The 22,548-nt window shown below is 39.7% G+C and overlaps 2 protein-coding genes across 2 annotated transcripts; both read left to right on the top strand.

Annotated features, from left to right (window-relative positions):
- The first annotated feature begins 463 nt into the window (after positions 1 to 463).
- LOC147930910 (uncharacterized) lies at positions 464 to 1,069 on the top strand. Its single transcript, XM_087477087.1, has one exon. The coding sequence runs from the start codon at positions 464 to 466 to the stop codon at positions 1,067 to 1,069; it is 606 nt and encodes a 201-aa protein (XP_087333213.1).
- Positions 1,070 to 1,405: 336 nt separating this feature from the next.
- Positions 1,406 to 2,266, top strand: LOC147930909 (uncharacterized protein At4g02000-like). Its single transcript, XM_087477086.1, has 2 exons — positions 1,406 to 1,512; positions 1,648 to 2,266. Exons 1-2 carry the CDS (start codon positions 1,406 to 1,408, stop codon positions 2,264 to 2,266), a joined length of 726 nt encoding a protein of 241 aa, XP_087333212.1.
- Positions 2,267 to 22,548: the final 20,282 nt, after the last annotated feature.

The following is a 22,548-nucleotide window of genomic DNA, read 5'->3' as shown; positions in this document are numbered from 1 at the left end:
ATGCAAAAATGCAACACCCTAAATGCTCTAAAAGTTGATTCTTGCAGTAAAATGACCTAAAAATACTAAGTTAGAGGTATGAACAATGCAAAATATGGACAAAAAAGGATGCTAAAACATGTAAATTAGAGTGTTATCAGAGAGCTTTAAGTGGAGCACTTGCGGTAGCAGAGAAACTGGAAAGTAGATTTAAGATGCCAATTTTATGGACAGGAAAAGGAATCTATTAACCATGTTCTTTTCTCTTGTACTATTGCTAGACAAGTATGGGCTCTGTCGGAATTCCCAAGTCCTACAAATGGGTTTGACAAGGATTCTGAATTTTCTAATATCTCTTATCTTCTCTCTTTTGTTAAGAATCAACAAACCCCTCATTACATTAGAAGGAGCTTTCCCTGGATACTTTGGTACGTCTGGAAACATAGGAATGATTTCTTTTTTTAAAGGAAAATCCAAGGATATAATGAATTTAGTCCTTAAAATCCGAGAGGAAGCAATGCTATGGGTTAACGCCCAAGGATTAGCAAATGATCAGACTAGCTCTAAAGTCTTCGATCGAGGGAAAGATTCACAGGGATGGATCAGTCCTCTTAAATACTGGTTGAAATGCAACATTGGAATGGCTTCGTGCAAAAATAGTAACACGGGGGGATTTTCCTGGGTCCTAAGACATTGGAATGGTCAGGTTAAATTACATAGTCGACGTTCATTCGCCAATATTACAAGCCTGCTCGAAGCTAAGTTCCAGAGTATCATGTGGGCAATTGAGAGCATGCATTATAATCAGATAAACCAGGTGATCTTCTCTTCTGAAGCATTTGACATGATTAATGCAGTCACATATCCTCAAGAATGGCCCTCCTTTCAGTTTTATGCTTCTGAGATTAGAAGAAAACTCTGTTTTATAAATGAATGGAAAATGGAGATTGCAGGTTCACATTCTAATCAAGGAGCGAACCGTATTGCTCAGAGTGTGATTCAAAAAGGCTTTTTCCAGTCTTACGTAGCAGTGGGATCTCCAAACTGGCTTAACAGTTTTTTCCTTCAGGAAAATCAGAATAATATCTAGGTTTGTCTTGGTTCGAATGAATTGACTTAGCTCCACAGTTCAAATATCTGGGAAGAGGTGTGATAGACGTTTTTTTTTCCCTTCTTATTTTTTATTTCAACAAGTTGACTTTCTCTTGTTTTTACCTTATCCTCCTTTCATCTTATCTCGCTCCTATCAATCTTTTTGTTTCTTCTGCAGTGATTTTTTCTTTCTTGGTCCTGCAGTTCGGATAAATATGCAGTAAATAAAAGAATTATGCTTCCTTTCTCTTTCTTTACCTCATTTCCTCATATAAATACACCCTTTCAACGTCTTAAACAAAAACCTCCAAGCTTCCTTTTCTGAAGAGACCCAATGGAGAAAGACCTGTGGGAAGAGATTCAACACTTACCATTAGGAAGAGATGACCCAGAACTCTTAATCCCAAGCTCAGACTATGAAGATGTTGTAGCAAGCAACAGGTTAAGTTTGATTGCCAGGCCACTCAATCCCGTGGATCAAAACTTATTTTAGGTGGCGGCAAACCTTCCTTCCATTTGGGGACTAGCATCTTCGGTCCATGGTAGAGTTCTTGATGATCGCTTTATCCAGTTCAGGTTTCAGTCAGAAAGTGATCTGACATCAGTGCTACGTCGAGAACCATGGAGCTTCAATCGCTGGTTTGTAGCCCTGCAACGTTGGGATGACTTACCAAGATTGGATTTCTTAACTACCTTAGATCTTTGGGTTCAAATCAGAGGGTTGCCTCTATCTTTTGTTTCTGTCAAAGCTATCAGAAGGATAGCGAGATCCTTAGGGGAAATAGTGCAGATGGACTTTGAAGACTCTGTTACCAATCAAGTTTCATTTATCAGAGTAAAAATCAGGGTTTCTATCACTAATCGGTTTAGATTTTTCAGAAGAGCGAGGTTTCAATCGGGTGATCGAGCCATGCTTGGCTTTCAGTATGAAAAAATGGAGAAAATCTGTACTAACTGTTGCAGAATCATGCACCCTACATCAAGATGCCCCTTTGAACATATGAATCCTAATCCTTTCCGTAACCAAGACAACTCGGTTCATCAACGAAGAAATGATGGTGAGGATACAGATTCTGCTCCTATCTCACAACAAGCAAGTCCCGTGGCTCAAGTCCCTGTCATGCCTCAGGAAATCCAGATTCCACTCCCCACTCAGCGATCAGGTCCTTACTTCGCCTTAGCTTTCCCTAATTGAAAGTGAGAAGGGACCTGACCTCTCTGGGAAAGATGAGTCTATCGGATCCAACCTTGCGTGTGTATCCCCTCCACCGATGCCAACAAGGTTCGAAGCAGGAGAATGTTCCAAGAGAAGACTGGAGATAAATCCACTACAAGAACTCCCGATGAAGAAAAGAAACAGTTTACCGAACCAAGATAAGGATCTTCACCCAAATCATCATCCATTTCAACCTCTCTGATCACTCAACTCAACTCTATCAAGGTTAACTTTTTGATGTGAATAGATCTTACTTACAGCAGGCATGATGGCCTTAGGTTTAGCATTTACTTATGCAGTGTGCTGTTGGATGACAATAATTACACTCGGCTGCTTTAGCCTTCTAAGGGTTCAATGTTAGAGTCATCTCAACTCCTGTAATTTTTTGATGTACCTTATGCTTTAACCCCAATGTTTCAGGGGGTTTTAACTTAGTCTTTCCTTTTGTTGTATCTTGTACTTGTGTTATAATAACCTGAGATCATTTTTGTTGGGTTTTAATAAAATCTTCCCCCTTGTGTAAAAAAAAAAAAAATGCTTTGATATTGATTCATAATACAACGTTTGATCATAGATCCTAGTTTATGTGTCACATGCTAATAGTTTATTATTTGTTTAATGCATGACTGATTCATGTTATACACTTTTGTAGAATTTGCTTTAAAGATTAGTTAGTAATTTATACTATGAAGGATGACCAACTCTCTCAATTTGAGTGATACGTCGGCAGTGGAGAGAGTGCCACATATATATCCTCATTAAAAGCAAACAGACGTAAACTTAAAAGAATATGAAACATCTTTCATGTTTTTATTCTTTTTATATATCATCAAACAGTTTCAATATGTACATAAGAAATTTAGAGAGGCTTAGAGCATTTCCAAAGAAAATAGATGTATCGCCAAAAGACAAAGGGCATTGGGAGTGAATCAAAGAGCCACTTCTTCCTCTTGGCGTAAACCATGAATGTATGGGCATATGGTTTACGCATTACAATTTTGTCAATAGTTTGAAGATGCAGCAATGATAGAGATATTAGTTAATATTGTAGAGAAATTCATGAAAGTTTGTCTCTAAAAAAATAAAATTTATATATAAAAAAGATTAGGGTTTTGTTAACTATCAAATGAAAGATAGTTAATAAAACTGTAGAATGTTGGTGTAGAAAAATACAGAGAAGAGGGAGATAGTTGACTAAATTCCTGACTGTTGGTTTTTATATTCTAATATTTAGAAGTTGTGAAAAAGAAAACTGAATGAAATTCTTATGAAAAACCAAATTCTAGAATTATATTCAAGAAATTGAAGAGCTAAGATGAAAGGAAAATGGTTATCTTAATTATATCTATTAAAGAGTTTATTATGAAGAGGAATCTCTCGTTATGATATATGATTGTTCTAACTTGAATTATTCAATATTTTGGTTATGGTTTCACGTGTGTCCAAAATATTTAGCCGACATCGGCCATCTGTTGGTCTATTTGTTATTCAGTACTATTATATATCGTTCCGATAGTTGGTTTGGTAAATCATTGATCTTTGTTGGTTTAATTAATTCGTATGTATGGGCCCGAGAGGATGTACGTGTCTAGGCCCAGAACCTCTTAGTAATTTAGAAAAACAAATTAATTTGTATGCTTGAGTTTTGATGTTTAATGCTTCATTATTATATATTGTCCCCTAAACAGGTACTCTGGCTAAACAGCACACCACAAAGGCCACACATCTGGCTAAACAGCCCGTCACAAAGGCCACACATCTAGTTAAACAGCCCGCCACAAAGGCCACACAACTGGCTAAACAGCCTGCCACAAAGCCTACACATGGTCTAAAAAGACTGCCACACACGGGCACAATGACTCAAAAGTCCACCACTAAGGCCACACAAGCCCCTCCAAGGCTCTTCACCACTAAAATTGACAAATTCTAACTCACATAAAACTTTCCATATTTAGCACTTTCCATTTTAAGAAACTTTCTACTTCAGGAAACTTTCCCCAAAACCTCGCCTCAGGGAAACTTTGTACCCCGAGCACCACCTCATCTTGTTACTGAGTCGCACAACCAACCACCCCAAGCGACCCAGTAAACAAGAGAGATGGGCTGGAATACTCCATTCCCGCTCCAGCCACGGATTACAGATGGGACCAAGCTAGACAAGTTTAAGTCGCGGCTTGCTTCTCATACCACTTCTTAATCCTTGCCTTCATCCTCGCCTCAGGCTCCAAAGTCTGCTCTTCCACACCATCACAGTCCCAAAGGACTCTCATCAAAGGAACCTTCTTCTTCCGAAGTTCCTTGATCCTCCTCTCGAGAACCCTCACTGGTCTCGCCTCCAAAATCATGTTAGGCTGAAGATCTTCAAGAATCTTAGCTAACAGCTGATCATCCTCACGGAGACACTTCCGCGACATAGAAATATGGAAAACCTTGTGGAACGCACGTGTAATCTCAGGCAACTCCAGCTTATATGCTACCGGTCCCACTCGCTCAATCACTCTGAACGGACCCATAAACCTCGGACTCAACTTAGTCTACGTCATTGACCTGTTCGGACCCCGCAACATGGCCATCTTGAGGTACACTCTCTCTGCCTATCCTGAGCCTCCTTCATGTTCAGCTTGAGAACCCGAATCTTCTCTGAGGTCTCCTGAACAAAACTAGCACCAAACATGCTCCTCTCCCCCACCTGAGTCCAGCATAACGGTGTACGACATGACCTCCCATACAAAGCCTCATAAGGATCCATCTTAATACTCGCCTGATAACTGTTGTTGTAAGCAAACTCTACCAGGTTCAGGTGATATGCTCAATGGCCACCCCAATCCAACACACACATCCTCAGAAAATACTCCAGCGTCTGGATCGTCCTCTCTGACTGTCCACCTATCTGGGGATGTAAAGTTGTGCTCATATGCACCTTAGTGTCCATCTCTGCCTGAAATGCCTTCCAGAACACCAAAGTGAACTTAGAATCCCTGTCAGACACAATGCTTGCTGGCAATCCATGCAATCTGACTATCTCTCTCACATACTTCTTGGCCAAGACCGTTGCTCCATCAGTCTTCTTAATGGCCAGAAAATGTGCTGACTTAGTCAACCGGTCCACAATGACCCAAATAGCATCAAAGGTCCGAGACACTGGTAATCCTACCACAAAATCCATAGTGATCATATCCCACTTCCACTCAGGAATGGGTAGACTCTTCAGTAAACCGCCAGGAACCTGATGCTCAGCCTTCACTAGCTGACACACATCGCACCTCGCGACCCAACTAGCTACATCCTTCTTCATTTCGACCTAGTGGTAATACCTCTTGAGATCACGGTACATCTTAGTCGCTCCTGGATGAATAGAAAATATGCTCGCATGAGCCTCTCTCAGAATCTCCTGCCTCAACTCTTCATCTTTGGGCACACAAACTCGACCGTGCACCAAGACAGTTCCATTATCTGAGACCTGATACTCTGAATCAACATCCCTAGAGGCATTCACCAGCCCCAAATCCTTCTCCTGAGCCAACTGCACCCTGCTCAGAAGATCTGCTCTATCAACCGCCTCCAAACCCAACGGTTCATGTGCAACCGTACACAAGCTCAAAGCACTGATCTCTCCTACCAGAGACTCCATCTCCTGCTTCTGAGCCAAAGCTACCCTCTTCCGACTCAATGCGTCTGCAATCGTGTTAGCCTTACCAGGGTGATAGGCTATCTCCAAATTATAATCTGTCACAAGCTCCATCCACCGCCTCTGTCTCAAATTCAGCTCAGGCTGAGTGAATATATACTTCAGGCTCTTATGATCTGTAAACACATGTACCTTTGCACCATAAAGATATGATCTCCAAATCTTCAGGGCAAAAACTACTACAGCCATCTCCAAATCATGAGTAGGATAGTTGCCCTCATGCTTCCGCAACTGCCGCGAAACATAGGCAATCACCTCCCCATGCTGCATCAGCACACACCCCAAACCAACTCTAGATGCATCAGTATAAATCACATAGGGTTCTCCCTGCTCAGGCAAAGCCAACACCGGCGTAGTAGTCAACATCTCCTTAAGGCTTTCAAAGCCCTCCTCACACTCCTGCGACCACTGAAACAAGGTCTTTATCTAGGTTCTACTTATGCAATGAATGTATGAGAACATGCAAACAAAGACATAAGCAGAGATGATGTGATGCAATGCAAGGTGTTTCAATACCCTTATGATGTTGTAGCATAAAGGATGTCAATCCATAAAGAGTGTGATATGTAAGCAGTCAAGATGTGATCAATGCATTCAAGTTAAGCCAAATATCAAGTTGATTTGTTTCTAACAACCTAATGACAATAATGAAATGCAATGAACTAAGGCAACTAATTAAGACAATAGTAATGCTGAATTAAACTGTAGAAGAAGTGCAATAAACAATACTAAGCAAAATTGACTAATAAGTAGAAGAAAACAAGAACAGAACAATGCATAAACAAGAAAGTAAACTGGAGCTCGACCTAGCACTCGGTCGAGTGCATGGTCGAGTGGGTGGTCGAGTTGACAAGCGAATGAACAGAACTGAAATAGAGCATCAAACAAAACAGAGCAGAACGAAAGTAAACAAACAACAAGCGATTAAACAGATTTCAAACAGGTAAATCAATAGATAAAGAGGGTCCTAAAGATGGATTCATGGGCTGGACTCAAGCTATGATTATCAAAACTAACCAACAAACCTCAATCAAACATGAGCTATCTCTAGACAATGATCTCCTAATACAAGTTAATCCAATCTCTTGGCAATAACAATCAAGCTAAGATACTCCCAATCTAGCTCTCACTAGCAAAGATCATATAAAAGCAGGCATTAAACACAGATCATTATAGTCAAAAATCAACAAAACATCTAAGCTCTTAGCATGCTTCATGATAATCTCTAGCATTAGCCTTATCTAGCAACTTAAACATTGGTGTGATGCTAAGAAGCTTAATATCTATTCTTACCCTCTCAGTATAAGAATAGCATCGAGCATATCTAATCTAGAAGAGATATTTAAACAATCAAGCTTGATCAGTTTAAGCAACCATAACTATTACCCAGCCTAATCCATCCCTAAGATCCTAAGCCACTAATAAGATCTAAAAATCATCATGAAGAACACAAACCCAAAAAATGATGATATAGACATGGATGGATAGATAATGATGAGATGAACAATTTAATACAAAGAAGTGAAAAAAAATACTCAATAGATTCAAAGTTATAAAGGTTACAAATCTATGAAAATCTAGAGAAAAGATATGAGATGATGCAATAATGTAAAATAGCTAAAAATGGCAAAAACTAGGTTATGAGGGGTCTACAGGGTCTCCCCTTCTCCGCCACAAGTGCCAGCACATATATATAGTAAAGAGGGAGAAACCCTAGTTAGCTAGAGGAAAAAATAGAGAGTTGGCTGCAAGTGCTCGACCATGCTCGTGCATGGTCGGGTGGTTGGTCCGTCAAGTAACTCCAGTCTTCGATCTGGTATGATATCAGTTCAGTAAAACAGGTATAACTCTTGAATGACAGCTCCGATTGCCTTGAAAACACCGGCATTGGAAAGATAACTCAATGTCCTACAACTCTCATGAAGGACGCTGAAGCTGAATCGCAACGTGAAATCTACATTTGGATCGATCTTTGAGGAGCTCGTTATGAACCCAACCATGTACTTGACCGTGTGCCTGCTCGGGTGGTATGGTCGAGTGCCTTCTTTTCTCTTCTTGATACTTCCAATCCTCTTTTTTTAGCTCCAGAAATAACAGCAAGTCCTTCCTTACCCTTTTAGAGCTCCATAACACCTAATAATACTCCAAATGCACAAATGTATGAAATGCATGCTTCTAAACATCCTAAGTGCATATTTGGACATAAATGGCTATAAAACCTAAGGAAAGACTTCTATATAATGCAAAACAGGAACTAAACAAGGCCATAAATATGGTAAAATACAGTGACATCAACCACACAAAAGGAACATCCTTCCCTGTCAACTTAGTCATAGGGCATGCTCTACTTGCAAAACCCTGCACAAACCTCCTGTAATAACCTGCCAACCCAAGGAAACTCCTGATCTCTGTGGCATTTTGCGGTCTAGGCCAAGATCTACAGAAACCCCCTCTGCAGAAACAACATGACTCAGAAAACCCATCTCACGCTGCCAAAAACTACACTTGCTCAGTTTAGCTCCCGCAGCTTCTCCAGAACTGCCCTAAAATGCACTGCATGCTCCTCAGGACTCTTAGAATATACCAGGATATCGTCGATGAAAATGATGACAGACACGTGCAGAAACTCTTGAAACACGCTGTTCATCAATCTCATAAATGCTGCTGGCGCGTTAGTCAATCCGAAAAGGCATCACCACAAACTCATAATGCCCATACCTCGTCCTGAAAGCCGTCTTCCTCACATCTGCCTCATCTATCGGTATCTGATGATAACTCGACGCCAGATCTACCTTGGAGAACCAAGTAGCACCCCTCAACTGATCCAACAACTCATCGATCCTAGGAAGAGGGTACTTGTTCTTCACAGTGACCCGGTTCAAACCCCGATAATCAATGCACAACCGGAAACTCCCATCCTTCTTCTTGAAAAATAACACTGGCGCTGCCCACGGTGAAACACTAGGACGGATGAATCCCTTACTCAACAAATCTTCTAGCTGCTTGTTCAGCTCTGCCATCTCTACTGGAGCCATTCTGTAAGGAGCCTTGGATAACGGCGTCGTCCCCAGTTCCAGTTCAATAGTAAAAGGATCCGACCGAGATGGTGGTAATCCCTATAATGACTGAAACACATCCTCAAACTCCTCCACTACCGGAATACGGCTAACCGTAGACTTCTCCACTGACTCTGGCATAGATATAGTAACCAAATTAGCCTCACGGCCCTTCTCAATCATCTTCCCAGCCTGAATGGCTGAGATCACGAGACTCCCCAAAGTCGGTCTAATACCCTGAAAAACCAACTTCCCTCCTTGGCGCTCAAACTCCACTCTACCCAGATGGCAATCCAAATGCACCATATGCCGATGCAACCAATTCATCCCAAGAATAACATCATACAACTCCACTAGACTGATAAGCAAATCCGCTGGCCACGACTATCCTGCGATCTGAATATCAACTCCTCTAACTCGTCCAGTAACTCTCAAGAACTTGCCTCCTGCAACTCTGACAACTCCTGTACGCTCTCCGGGATCCCCTCTGATCCCCGCGCTCTCTGTACACTCCGGAGTAATGAAGCTATGAGAAGCTCAAGAATCAAACATAGTGTGGGACTTAAACCCGCCCACCAACAAGGTCCCTACACAAACCTCATGTGTTGAGAACCTAACACTTTATCACAGAAAACATAAAATTTGAACCTACTAAAAATTCACAAAGCTTAAGTACCAGAAATTATACATGTGATCGCCCCAGCACTGGTTCCACTAGTCTCTGCTGCCATGTAAACCTGTGGCACCTGCTCAATCTGTGCCACCTGCTGACCTCCAGGCAGCACCTGCTGCAACGCTGCCACTGCTGCCGGCTGCAACTTGGGACCCAAGGGCCTGATGTGCCCTGGCTCCCTACAATGATAGCATACTCGTGGTCTTGCCATCGGAACACTCCTCTTGGGCAGCTAGCAAACTTGTGATCCTTGCTCCCACACTTGAAGCAACCCGCACCACTCTGCGTCTGCATAGCCTCCCACCTCCTCTTGGTTCCCTGTATAGGCTTCCCGCCCCTGCTAGAACGGCCATGATGTTGAGCCTTACTAGGCTGAACTGCTGGACTAACCGCCACTGACTGTGCCCGGATATCCTGCTCAATCTCTGCTGCAATCTCAACCAGCTCTGCACGCGTAGCATAACTACATCCTTTACAATGGACCCTCAAGTCATCACGAAGAGCCCTCATAAACCTCTTGATCTGGGCCTCCTCAGGCTCCATAGCCCGACCCCCATAACAAAGAAGGCGACTGAACTCCAAGTCCAGCTCCCGCACTGACCGTGTCCCCTGAGACAACTGAAGGAACTACACCTTCAACTGATCCAATGCCTCTCTAGGAAAATACTTGCGGTTGAACTCCAAGATGAAGTCAGCCCAAGTCATCTCCCTCTGCACTCTCCTAGCAGCCACTGATCTCCGTCACACCTCCACATCACCACTCAAATGGTGGACCCCTATGTCCACCCAAAACTCCTCAGGACATCTCTGAGTATGGAAGTTACGTTCCACACTCGTCCTCCATGCATCCGCAACAGTAGGGTCTGTACCACCCAAAAACCTCTCAGTGAAGAGACCCTTCATCTCGTTGAGCATGAAAAAATAACGTCCATGTGCTCCTGCATCCGCAGCCACTGGCTGCCGCTCCTCCGCCACCACTGGTGGCACAACCTGAGCCTGAGCCGGTACCACAGCTGGCAACCGCTCTAACACCTGTGCTAGCAAAGCCGCAAAATCAAACACCAGAGACTCCACCTGATGGGACTCCCACACCCGGGACCCTAGCACCACCAGCCACTGGAGCATCAACACCGCCCCCTCCGGCCACACTCACAGAGTCCCCCGTAGCATCCTGCAACTCGCCAACACCCTCAACTGTCACACTCTAGTCCTCAGTCTCACTAACCTCTGGGACTCTGCCCCTAACACGACCACGTCGGTGTCCACGACCACGTCCGGTCCATGACCACGTCCGCGTCCACGACCACGACCAGCAACAGTACCATCTCTAGCCATCTGCACTACCATGAACAGAAGACTAAGCAAACAATTACTATTATAACACAGAAACATAAACTCACCGTGGAATCACACAGTCGGCTCGAAGAGGTGTTCTAGGACTCCATGCCACACACAATTGACTAAGTCAGATAATCAATCAAGATATGCAATCCCAAACACCAAAACAGAAACCTAGTGAACCCAAACCTAGAACTGTAAAGGCTCTGATACCAAACTGAAACGACCCGACCCATTTTTTTTTAATTAAATAATAAATATAATATAATAAATAAACTACAACTAGTGGTCCCATATCCACTAGCCACCTAACAACAATCACAATCAACAGTGGAATAACAATACCAATATCCAATAAATATAAATAACCAATATTCATAACATAACCAATATCCAAATAACCAATCATCAGAAAACATGGAACCAGCAACCTAGCAATGTTTCTAATGACTCAACTCTAGCAACTTAGCAACGCCAGACAACATCCAATCGAGTCCCTAGAACATCCTTCTCTTCAATGCCTTGATTCCACGATCACACTTTGCCTTTACCTCACCACAAACACAAATTGAGATGCATGAGTATTTTATAAACACTCAGTGAGGCAATCCTCCCATCTACTGTGCTATACACACAAGCAACAGTGATTCCAATGTTCCAAACAATCAACAAACAAAGCATACAAACCAGGAAAACGAACACCGACTCGCTGGAAGGGAGGTGTCGACCGATACCAGCCAAGTGTCGATCAACACTGGCTCAACGGTGTCGACCAACACTACCCCACAGTGTCAATCGATGCTTGCTTCAATGGTGTTGACCGACACCAAGTGGTGTCGATCGACACTCCCTCTGCATTCGCGATCCAGACAAAAACAAGAGTCAAATCTCGCTTCCCAACTCGACCAAATCGCCCAATACTCAAAACCCAAGCCATATTCGTCAGTAGGAACCTGTAGCAATCAATCCCAGCAAGAAGAACACACATACACAGCAAAAAACAAGCAAGAACAAGGAATCAAAGGCTTAGATAAGCCATGGTCATGCACTCACATCTTTGCAGGAAGATTCAGACCATTAGCAACGAATCCAACCCTCCTAGCAAGCCTCTAGATCCTTCCCAGCTCCAAATCTCTCAAGAACAGCCAAGCAATCTCCCAATCTCACTCACAATCTCAAGAACACTTGTTTTCTCTCTTTTTCCTCACACAAAACGATAAACGGCGACCAAACAAAAGCCAAAACCCTTCCTTTCGTCGATTTCCACTTAAGTATCTCGGTTCAATGGTTTTCCTTAAACCAAACCGACCAAAATCGACAATTGAAGCAATCTGGTCGAACTAGAATTTAGTGGTGTCGACCGACACCACCCTTGGTGTTGATCGACACCCACCCCAAAACGCAGAGTTTGGTTCGCGGGTGTTACAGGAAGAATCTAATGTGAGACAATTTCCACTATTCTACTACAATAATAAGAAGTAGTAGAAAAAGTATTGAAAGCTCTCAAAGAGTATATATATATATTATTGCCTATGGGAACATAATTTGATAATTATGTGTTATAGTCTCCCAATTAGTTTCAAAGTTAAAAAGGTCTAAGTTATAATACATAACCCAAATTTAGAATGTTATTTGATTATAGTGGGATTGAAATCGAGATTGATAGAAATGAATTGTCATCATCTTGAAGGAGAGAATTCATGAATCCCACATACAGAGGTGATGGAACAAATTTAACATTATGTTCACACCCAAAATGAGTTCATTTACTCATTTGAAAGAGCAAATCTTGAGGATTTGAAGAGTAATCATGTTGAGACAATAAGCAACTAAAATACTTTGAAATTATAAGTATTATTACCCAAGGCAAGAAAAGTATTTTAGAGATTACATGCATTATCTAGAAGATAAAATGCTTTGTAAAATTCTTACTGTTTGGCATGACCGGTTAAGTCATTCCGGTTCAGTAGTGATGCGAAAGAATAATCAGAAATTTCTGAAAAGATTCATTAGAGATCCTAAAGACTGTTCCTATTGATTTCTTATGTGTGCTGTTTTACAAAGCAAGCCGATTATATGCCTTTCACCGACCCCATGAATTTGGATAGTGTCAATTTTCTGGTACGTATACAAAGAGATATTGTGGATTGGTCATCCACCATATATTCGAGTTTTCAAGAGTATTTGGTTAATTGTCAATGGTGGTGAAACCAGGCTATGTGATTGACAAAAATGACTCTATATGTAAATAAGTTTGCACCGGGCCAACGAATTATCATGAGTACTCCCCACTGTAATTGGTTTGGGTCAGAAACCATATATATTCCATCTAAATGTATTATACATGTTAAGTTGCTCCACCAAAGTGATTAAGATGGAATTTGAAAGAATGTTGGAAATATGTTGGATATAAATATCTCTTGATGATTGAATATCTCGAGATGCAGAGACTGTTGTTTCAGTTAGTCAGTCTTTCCAACATGAGGGGGAGAAAATAAACAGCTGGTAAAGCATTATATTGGAAGAAATTATCTTGATCCTCGTACTGAGAAATGTGCGCAATAATTTCAAATGATAATTTATTGGCAAATTTTGCAAAGATGCTAAAAGCATGCCAGAGCCATTTCTGACCTTGAGAGTAACAAGGTCACATATACCATATAAGCTCCAATTAATATTCTAGAAGGATAAGATCAACTGCTAGTAGGTCTAAAGATCGCATGAAGTGCGATAGACTTATGGTTCCAAATATAAGCATCCTCGGAAAATAAAAAGAGCATAAATTAATATGGCACCGAGGAAGCAGAGATTTATGAAAAATCTCTAGAAGAGATCTAGATATGTAGACATGAGTAAGAAAGAGATTCAGGTACCTGAGAATCATAATGAAAGGAAATCTCAACAAGTTGAGTCATGTCTAGAATGAAAAGGAATCAATAAGCAAATCGACGTCATAATATGTTTGCATGCAGTGTTGCAGTTGATGATGTTATTGATAAAAATTGAGGATCATAAACCGCGGTTAATTGAAAAAGCTTTATTGAAAAGTGTACACAAAGAATGATTGGTTATGTTTGGACTTGTAGTCCTTACACTTGATAGTGTAAAATGAGTGAGACATAAGTGGATCTGTATGAGAAATAAAGTACGTATAGTAGTACAATGATTCTCAGAAAATACTTATGAGAGATGTACTCTCTTTTGGTGGAAGCGACTATTTTAGATCACTTATGAGTTTGATATTAAGAGAAAGACTTGATTCAGTCTATTTAGAAGGTTTTCAAACTATAAGAGATATATCCCTTAAAGTAATTATATTGCTAATTATATTGCTAGAAGGAATACTTTATAGTTCTCGAGAATATTATAAAAGCAAGAAAAAGTCTTGATACCTTTTGAGAGAAAAGGGTGAGAGTTTATCTCTATGAGAGAATCTTGTGTGTAGATCATTGATCTTAAGGATCTCATAGTGGGTTTAAAATAGATCGGGAACAATCTAAGAGAATATCCTAGAGTTGTGTGAATCCGTGATTGAACACTAATTGTAATTGTGTTCAAAAAATATTTTCTACAAAGTTTGAGGATGTAGGCATTTGCTGAACCTCGTTAAAAGAAAATTGTATGTGTCTCTTGTCTCTTCTGCACTTACAAGTGGTTCTTGTTAAAAGAAAGGTACAAGAACAAGTGCAAAATATGTTGATGATGAAAATATTATCCGATCTCCGGTAGAAACTGTAACAACCCGTCCCGTGGACCCCACTAGCCAACCCGCTAGAATGCCCCCATAGGCCCAAAGCTGGCCCTGCAGGGCATCGATCCTAACCCCTCACTGGGCAGATGGAACTATTCATCCAAATCCACAGTAGGTTATTGGTGTACCAGGCGTTCCTCGAACCCTGGTCCCCACCCTTTAACAACCTTCCCACATGACAAGCTGTCACCAATTGACCTGCAGATCAATTGGTGACAGCTTGTCCTGTGGGAAGGTTGTTAAAGGGTGGGGACCAGGGTTCGAGGAACGCCTGGTGCACCAATAACCTACTGTAGATTTGGATGAATAGTTCCATTTGCCCAGTGAGGGGTTAGGATCGATGCCCTGCAGGGCCAGCTTGGAGTCCGTTGGGCCGGCTAGCGGTGGGCTAGTGGGGCCCACAGATGGTCCGTTGGGGCGGCTAGCAGTGGGCTAGTGGGGTCCGCGGGACAGGTTGTTACATCTCCGAAGAGATATGTATACGTTGTCACCACTACAACAAACACCAGAAATGTTGCACAGTTAGAGACTTAGAAAGAGTAGAACGAATCTGGAAAAAAAAAAGACAAAACAAAACCAATACCTTTCTGAAATGCAAGTCAGTATTAAAGTGAAAGTTGTCTTTGAAGGATGGTTCTGATCTTTGTTTTTAAATGTTCGAGACAAGGATATTTGGCCAACAACATCTGGTGAGTGGGTTAATATAGATATAAATCCTATACTGAAGAACAAAGTGGAAGCTAAGAGACAAGAAAGACGAACAGTGCAAAATAGGTTGTTACGTGGAAGCTCCTCACCCTTGTCTACCATATCAAGCAAATCTGAAAAAGTACAGAACCTAAAGTAATCAAAGCCAATAGAGCATTGTCGTTTTTTAACAGTCTCCAAAGACGTTTTCTCCGTGAAAACAATTTTCCACTTGTGGTTGGTGCGACGATAACGGTTGGAGGATGGAACAACATCGAAATCGTTGATGATGTACAACTGGCCTTTAACCAATTGATCTTGAAACTTAGGCACACAATTAGGAAGGACCGAAGCTTGTATAGCACAATCCTGAAACAAAGGCAAAATGAAAGTGTTAAAACAGAGGTAAATCAGGGGTTAATAGGAACAATAATAGAGATAATATACATTTTCATCAGAAAAGAGACATTTTCATCAGGAACAATAAGTAAGATATTGTTTCTTCGAAAGTCTCGAACTTCCCAAATATGGATGACCTGAACAACAATCCTATTGATACCAGTGTTGTGTGTTTTGATATATCATGGTTTTTGTGGTTTTTAACCATGATATAAGGAGTCTTTTAGTGTCTTTTCATTTGTTTCTAGATTGTTTTTGAGTCTTTACAGGTTTTTAGCATAAAAGGAGCAAAGTGGAGCAATTTGGATCAGTTTGGAGCAATAATCCGCAAGAAATCAACTTGGAATCGATCAGAGGAGATGGTGTCGATCGACACTGCCTTAGCATCGATCGACACCCAGTCCAAACCGACGAGAGAGCCAAATTTGGAAGTTTTACAAAGTTGCCCAAAGTTTTCCATATTTGCAAGACTAGTCCCGGACGTGTTTTAGGACATATATATAGTTTTTAGGTTTTCCAAACCCTTAAGTTTTATTCTATCAAGTTTTATTTTTTCTGCAATCCTGAGAGATTTTTGAGAGCTTTTGGAGAGAGAGAGATCAGATCTGCTTTGTAGAGAAGAATTCTTGAACTCCCTTTTACTCTTTTTAATCTCTATTGCTTATTATTCAGAATCATGTCTTGTTCTTCATTGATTATGTCTGAGTAGTTTGCTTGTTAGGTTCAGGGTTTTTCACAGGGATTTTATGAATTATTAGATCTGATTATTTAGGATTCATTATCTATCTAGATCTTCATCTTAGGTTGTTCTTCATATTAATCCTTGATTGGCCATCTAGAATTAATACTTTAGGAAAATAAATTGATATGAGAATATAATTGTTTTCCTGATAAAACCTTTTGATGAGCAAAATTAATTCTTGCACAGAGATTTGATTTAATAATTTTGTGAACAATCTAAACCTGTTTTTAAAGCTGATTTACTGTTTTTAAAGCTGATTTATTACCTAGAATTTTGCAAAGAGATTTGGATTTTCTGGTTTTAAATTTAGATATTATTTGCAGTGAGAACTGATTTAATTTACAAAAGTGTTTAGAGTTCTAGATCTGTTCTTTATTGCTTGAATCCTAAATTATTAATTGATTTAATATTTCATAATTTCCTGATAAATTCCCTAGGCCTAGCTTTTTGATCTTCTGAATTTACAACAAGTTTTATTTAATATTTTGCATTACTTTTATTTTAATTTAATTTAATTTATTTAGCATAATTGAAAAACTCTACAATTTATTGTGTAGACTTGAGTCCTTGTGGAATTCGACCCCTAAGTACTGCATTGACCTCTTAATTTGAGAGAGTAGCTCTAGGGTTAATTTGAGCATATCATGTTTCGTTGGAGGTTGAATCAAGAGTAGAGTATTGTTTTATGTTTATCCATGGTGTGAGAGAGAAGGTGAGTGTCGTAAAAGGTTGTTATTTAAAAGAAAACTTAATGCAATGGTTGAGGGAGAGTAATCAAGGATTGGAATGAAATGTTAATGACCATGAAATCATAGGTGTTTGGTATTTTTTTCATTACGTTATAATTGGGTGGTAAACGTAAAGATGAAAATAAAGGATATACTTCAATGGAATTCTTTAATTACCTTAAAGATTATAATAAGTAATACAAATAACGTAATCATAATAATGGTTCATATGATTCTAATTGGTACTGCAAATCTAAACCCCTTTTTAAAAAAATTTAAATTTGATTCCAAACAATTTGAAAATGATTTTGGACAGGATTAATGTTACATACAGTTCGGAACTTCAAATAGGTGTTCAGGATCTTGACACAGACATTAAACTGGAAATGATTTAGAATTTGGTGATGGAGTAGGAGAATTAAACCAAAGAAACCCATAGATTAGGAGATTTTTGTGAAGGTACATCGGAGGTGGTAGCTGCTGTGAACGATGGTTGTGAAAAGGTAAGTACATGTGAATTCGACATCGTTTAGTTCGTATCCTCCTGATGAGTGTAATGGCTATCAACTATATCTGTTGGGCATGTAATTGGTCTTATTTTGTTAGGCCCAATATAAAAACATAAAAACAATAGCCTTTAAAAATAAGAAAGGACATGTGTCACTTATATAATAAGCCAGATGTCATGTTCTAAGCAAAAGTTGAGAAAAACCTTTTCTTATTATATAAGATATATTTATATATATTTGCCTCTACAACATAATCTCTAATAAGTAAGTTGAGCATCGTGTGTCTCTCTTTGAAGGTATGGGAATGGTTGTTTAAGGCGTGTGACGTGAATGGAAGGATACTTCTTCGCGATGGCTTGATAGATGTGAAAGATGTAGAGGAATGCCTTGTCAAGGGTAATTGTAAGAAGCTCTATATCAAACTACCTACTTGGACCATATTACAATGTCTCCTTGCATCGGCTAAATCGAACTCATCTGGGTTGGTGATCAGTACGTATACAAGAATACCGACGTTTCGACGCAGATTCATGAACTTGGTCAAAGTGTTGTACATCGAAGCTCTTGAGATGGGCGCGTCCGGTAATCGGGCTGGTGGGATCCTCAAACCCAACAGCGACCAAATAGGAAATCTAAATAGGACTGAACCACCGGAGATGGATGTTGTATAAGTATTACGGTATCTTATCTTTTTTCACGAACTCAGTAGTATTTTAGGATCTGTTTTATACATATTATTAAGTGCTTTTTTTTTTCTGTGTTTCTGGTTTGATAATTCAAATTTACAACTTACTCACCGTTGGTTGTTTTTGGTTTGGTTTTAAACCATAAAACACATAATACAGTAAACGTCTTTTGATTCATTGATGCATTAAACATGTGTTGCTTGTCTGCATTACATTAAAACAATAACCATCAAAAGGAAGTGTTTAGAGTTTAGACGCATTTACGCCATATCGACAACACCAAACGCGTAGACGCATTTGCGTTATTAACTTCTATGACCAGCTAAGTGATAAGATAGACCAAGAATACAAGATTACATTGCTGCAGTATGCAATAGTAATACTAGTGCTCGTTGCATAAATTACCTTTCTTGTTTTTGAATCTTAGAGCATCATTACTCCAACACCCCTCTCAAGTTACTCATGTATTAATTAATCATATAATTAATACTAAAGTAATTAAAATAATCCATTTAGAAACTTTAACAAATTATCTCTCTACTAGAGAAACTCACTTAGGTTACTCAACCATTTAAATATTAATTTTTACATAAAATAGTAAAAATAAAATTTTACAAAATTCAGATCATTAAACATATTATACCTAAACAGAGAAACAACACATGAGGGAATGAATAAGACCAAATAGTAAATGATTACTTTGTTGAAATATTATGATCACTTTGTTGCTTGCTGCTATCAGGTGAGTAGCACTGCAACCGCTAGTTTCTGCACTGGCTTGATCATGTATTTCCCTTCTCTCCTTGTGATATATAACTACAACTATAAAACAGAGCAATCACAATTACAAACTACACATCACAATAATTGAATCCCAAATCCGAAGATCCCTAATACAAAGCTTTCTTTCACCAAATAAATAGATGAGAAGACGAACTTTATCTCGCCGATTCGTGAGCTGTTTCTGCATCTTTTGAGTTTCCTCTGTTTTTTCTTGTGCTACCAAATAACAACAAAATTGTTCCATTAGCTTATTAGCTCAGGTATGTCACAAACGAGGTTAAAGATGCAGTGGGAATTCAAACACGTACTTGAATCTGAGCTTTAAGATTGTCCAGTTCCGATTCCAGTTAAGGTTGCATTTATTCATCTCAGCTTCTTCATTTGAGTTTTCTGCAACAACCAAATGATATGCTGATGCTATCTTCTCAGCCACACCTCCACTCGAAGATAATTTCTAGTTTCAAAGGCACGCATCTGCTCAATTTCTACGCTTACACGAATGACTTTAGCTGATACAGCCTGCAACCACAAACCAAAACACGAAGCCATCCTTATTGCTACGCTTACACTAATCGATGAACAAAACTTTTCAATCTTCTACATAAATAACCGAAAGAGTACAACTGTTGCCTCTCTAATTCTCAATTTTTCTCAAGTGGTGAATAGTTATATTTCTTATTCTTCTTCTTCACACTAATAACTTCCCTCAAGCTTCATTATCGTCATTACTTCAATACATAGAGAAAGAGATTTCGTTTATATGTATTTATCTAAAGTCATTCTCACAAACACAAATATGAGCCCAGAAAATCTTAACCTTTCATGATCATCTCCATGACAAGGATCCAAACTAATAAATTTGCTGCAGAAACTACTTATATAGGATCCAAACTGATATGATAATGGAAAGCAATGAGGATAATCAAGTGGAAGCTGAGCTTGTTCCTGAGGATGCTATGCTTGTACCTGTTGGACCAATGACAAGGGCAAGGACCAAACAGCTTGCTGGAGCTGTTCATTTGATATTTGAAGATATTTGGAGCAAAGAGAACATGAGAATTTCTACTGGGGATAATATCTATCAAGTCCAGTCTACTTTGAGCCTAATACAAGCCCAAGAAAGCCCAAAATAATCACTTTATTTTGTGGTCAAAGAAGAGTGACGAAAATAGAGATACATGCACCTAGAGTCACTTTGGGGGAAGGGATACATGCACAAGAATTGGGTCTTTATTCAACTATTTATCTTTATTGTCTTTTAGTTTCAAGAATAATTAATACTTGGCTTTGTTACCAAGTTTTTTCTATCACTATATAAACTCATGTAATCTCATTTGAGAATCATCAATCAATTTTCCTTTTCATTTTGTGAATCTATCTCTTTGTTCTTTGTCTAGAACATTTCTTTGTTTTTTGGTGTGTAATATCCAAGCAACAGCCTCCTTTTGCTGGACTAGTGTGTCATATCTAGCAGTGATTGGAGTTGGGAATATCAGCAGCCTTCCGCAACTGTTGTGCGACCCATCGATCCATCAAATCTCCCTTGTTGTACCTTGTACCTTGTACCTTGGCGAGTTTCTATCTTTTCTAATCCGGCTGAGTGATCCTCGGATTTGGGCGTATCAAGTGGTATCAGAGCAACACTCTAAGCTTGGTCTATTATTCTATCATCTTCTCATCTCTCCATCTTCTTTCATTCATTTTCTCATCTCTTCATCCTCTATTTCTGTTTTATTTTTATTTCTTTATTTTGTCAAAACAAGAAGAAGAAGGAAATGGAACGAAAAAAAAAAGAAAAAAGAATAGTATCCGGATTTGACGACAAATCCTTTTTCAAGAGGGAGAGTATGATATGATATTGGGAAGTGTCAGGACATGTGCTCATTGTTTGATGCGTATCTTCTCAACCACTAGGAATTTGTGCATGAAACCAGTTGGAGAATGTGCTCAGCTCAATTAAAAAACTCCTCGAAGAAGAATCAGATCAAACAGAGTTCAGATGAAGGAGTTACGCAATTTACAAAACAGGTGATCTCCAGCTTACGCGTTTTCAGACATACTCCCATTCAAAGGAGGATTCTGACCAGACCAGATTGAATTAAGCTACAAACCAAATTGTTCTAGAATCTTGGTCCATCAGAGAAGCCCAACAAAGTGGAGTCAGCCCAAAATCAAGAAGAAAAGAGAGATTTTTGTCCATTTTCAAAACAGCATTTAATTATGTGGTTTTCTCTCTCTAGCACTCACTTTAGAGTTTGAATTTCAATTCCCAAATTGCTGCATTTCCAAGTTGCTGAATGTTATAGGGAATTGTTGTATCTCCTCTATATAATGAGGCTTAATTCATGAATAAAAAATAAGTTTTTACCAAAAACTTAGACGCTTGCTTCAAGGAACCAAATCTGTGGAGGACTATTTCCAGGAAATGGAAATCTTAATGATCAAGGCGGATGTAGATGAAACCTTAGAAGCTACCATGGCCAGATTCCTTGCAGGCCTTAACTGGGACATTCAAGACAAAATGGAGCTTCAAGAATATGAAGGCTTGGACGAAATGTTGCACAAGGCGGTTCTAATCGAACAACAAACCAAGAGGAAGAGTTTCTCTAAACTTTCCTTTGCTCCAAAACCAAGTTATCAAGATAAAGGTAAGTCTCCAACCCCATCAAATTCAGTTTTAAAGACTAATGCTCCTGCTCGTTTTGATAAAGGAAAGGCAGTCGAAACCAACAATCGGGCAAGGGATATTCGGTGTTTCAAATGTCAAGGACTTGGACATTATGCCAACAAATGCCCGAATCAAAAGGTAATGATCCTTCTAGACAACGGTGAAGTGGAGTCTGAGGACGATAAAGAAAAAGAGGAAGATCTCGGTCCAATCTTTGACGAAGAGGAAGAACAGTTTGAATATCCAACTCAAGGGACACTTCTGGTCACTAGGAGATCATTGAGCGTTCAGCCTAAATCCAATGACCGAGAACAAAGGGAGAATTTCTTTCACACTAGATGTTTAGTTCAAGATAAAGTTTGTTCTTTGATCATTGACGGTGGAAGTTGTACTAACGTTGCTAGTGAAACTCTTGTTAGGAAGCTTGGACTTGAGACCAGACCTCATCCGCGGCCCTTTAAACTGGAATGGTTGAATGAAACGGGTGAACAGTACGTCAGGGAGCAAATCACGGTTCCTATTACCATCGGCCGATATGAAGACGAGATCCTGT

The sequence above is a fragment of the Camelina sativa genome, chromosome 12 (genome assembly GCF_030686135.1).
Source record: "Camelina sativa cultivar CO46 ecotype springtype chromosome 12, ASM3068613v1".
Classification (NCBI taxonomy): Eukaryota; Viridiplantae; Streptophyta; class Magnoliopsida; order Brassicales; family Brassicaceae; genus Camelina; species Camelina sativa.
Note: the sequence above shows the minus strand (reverse complement) of the source record. Positions and strands in the feature narration are given on the sequence as shown.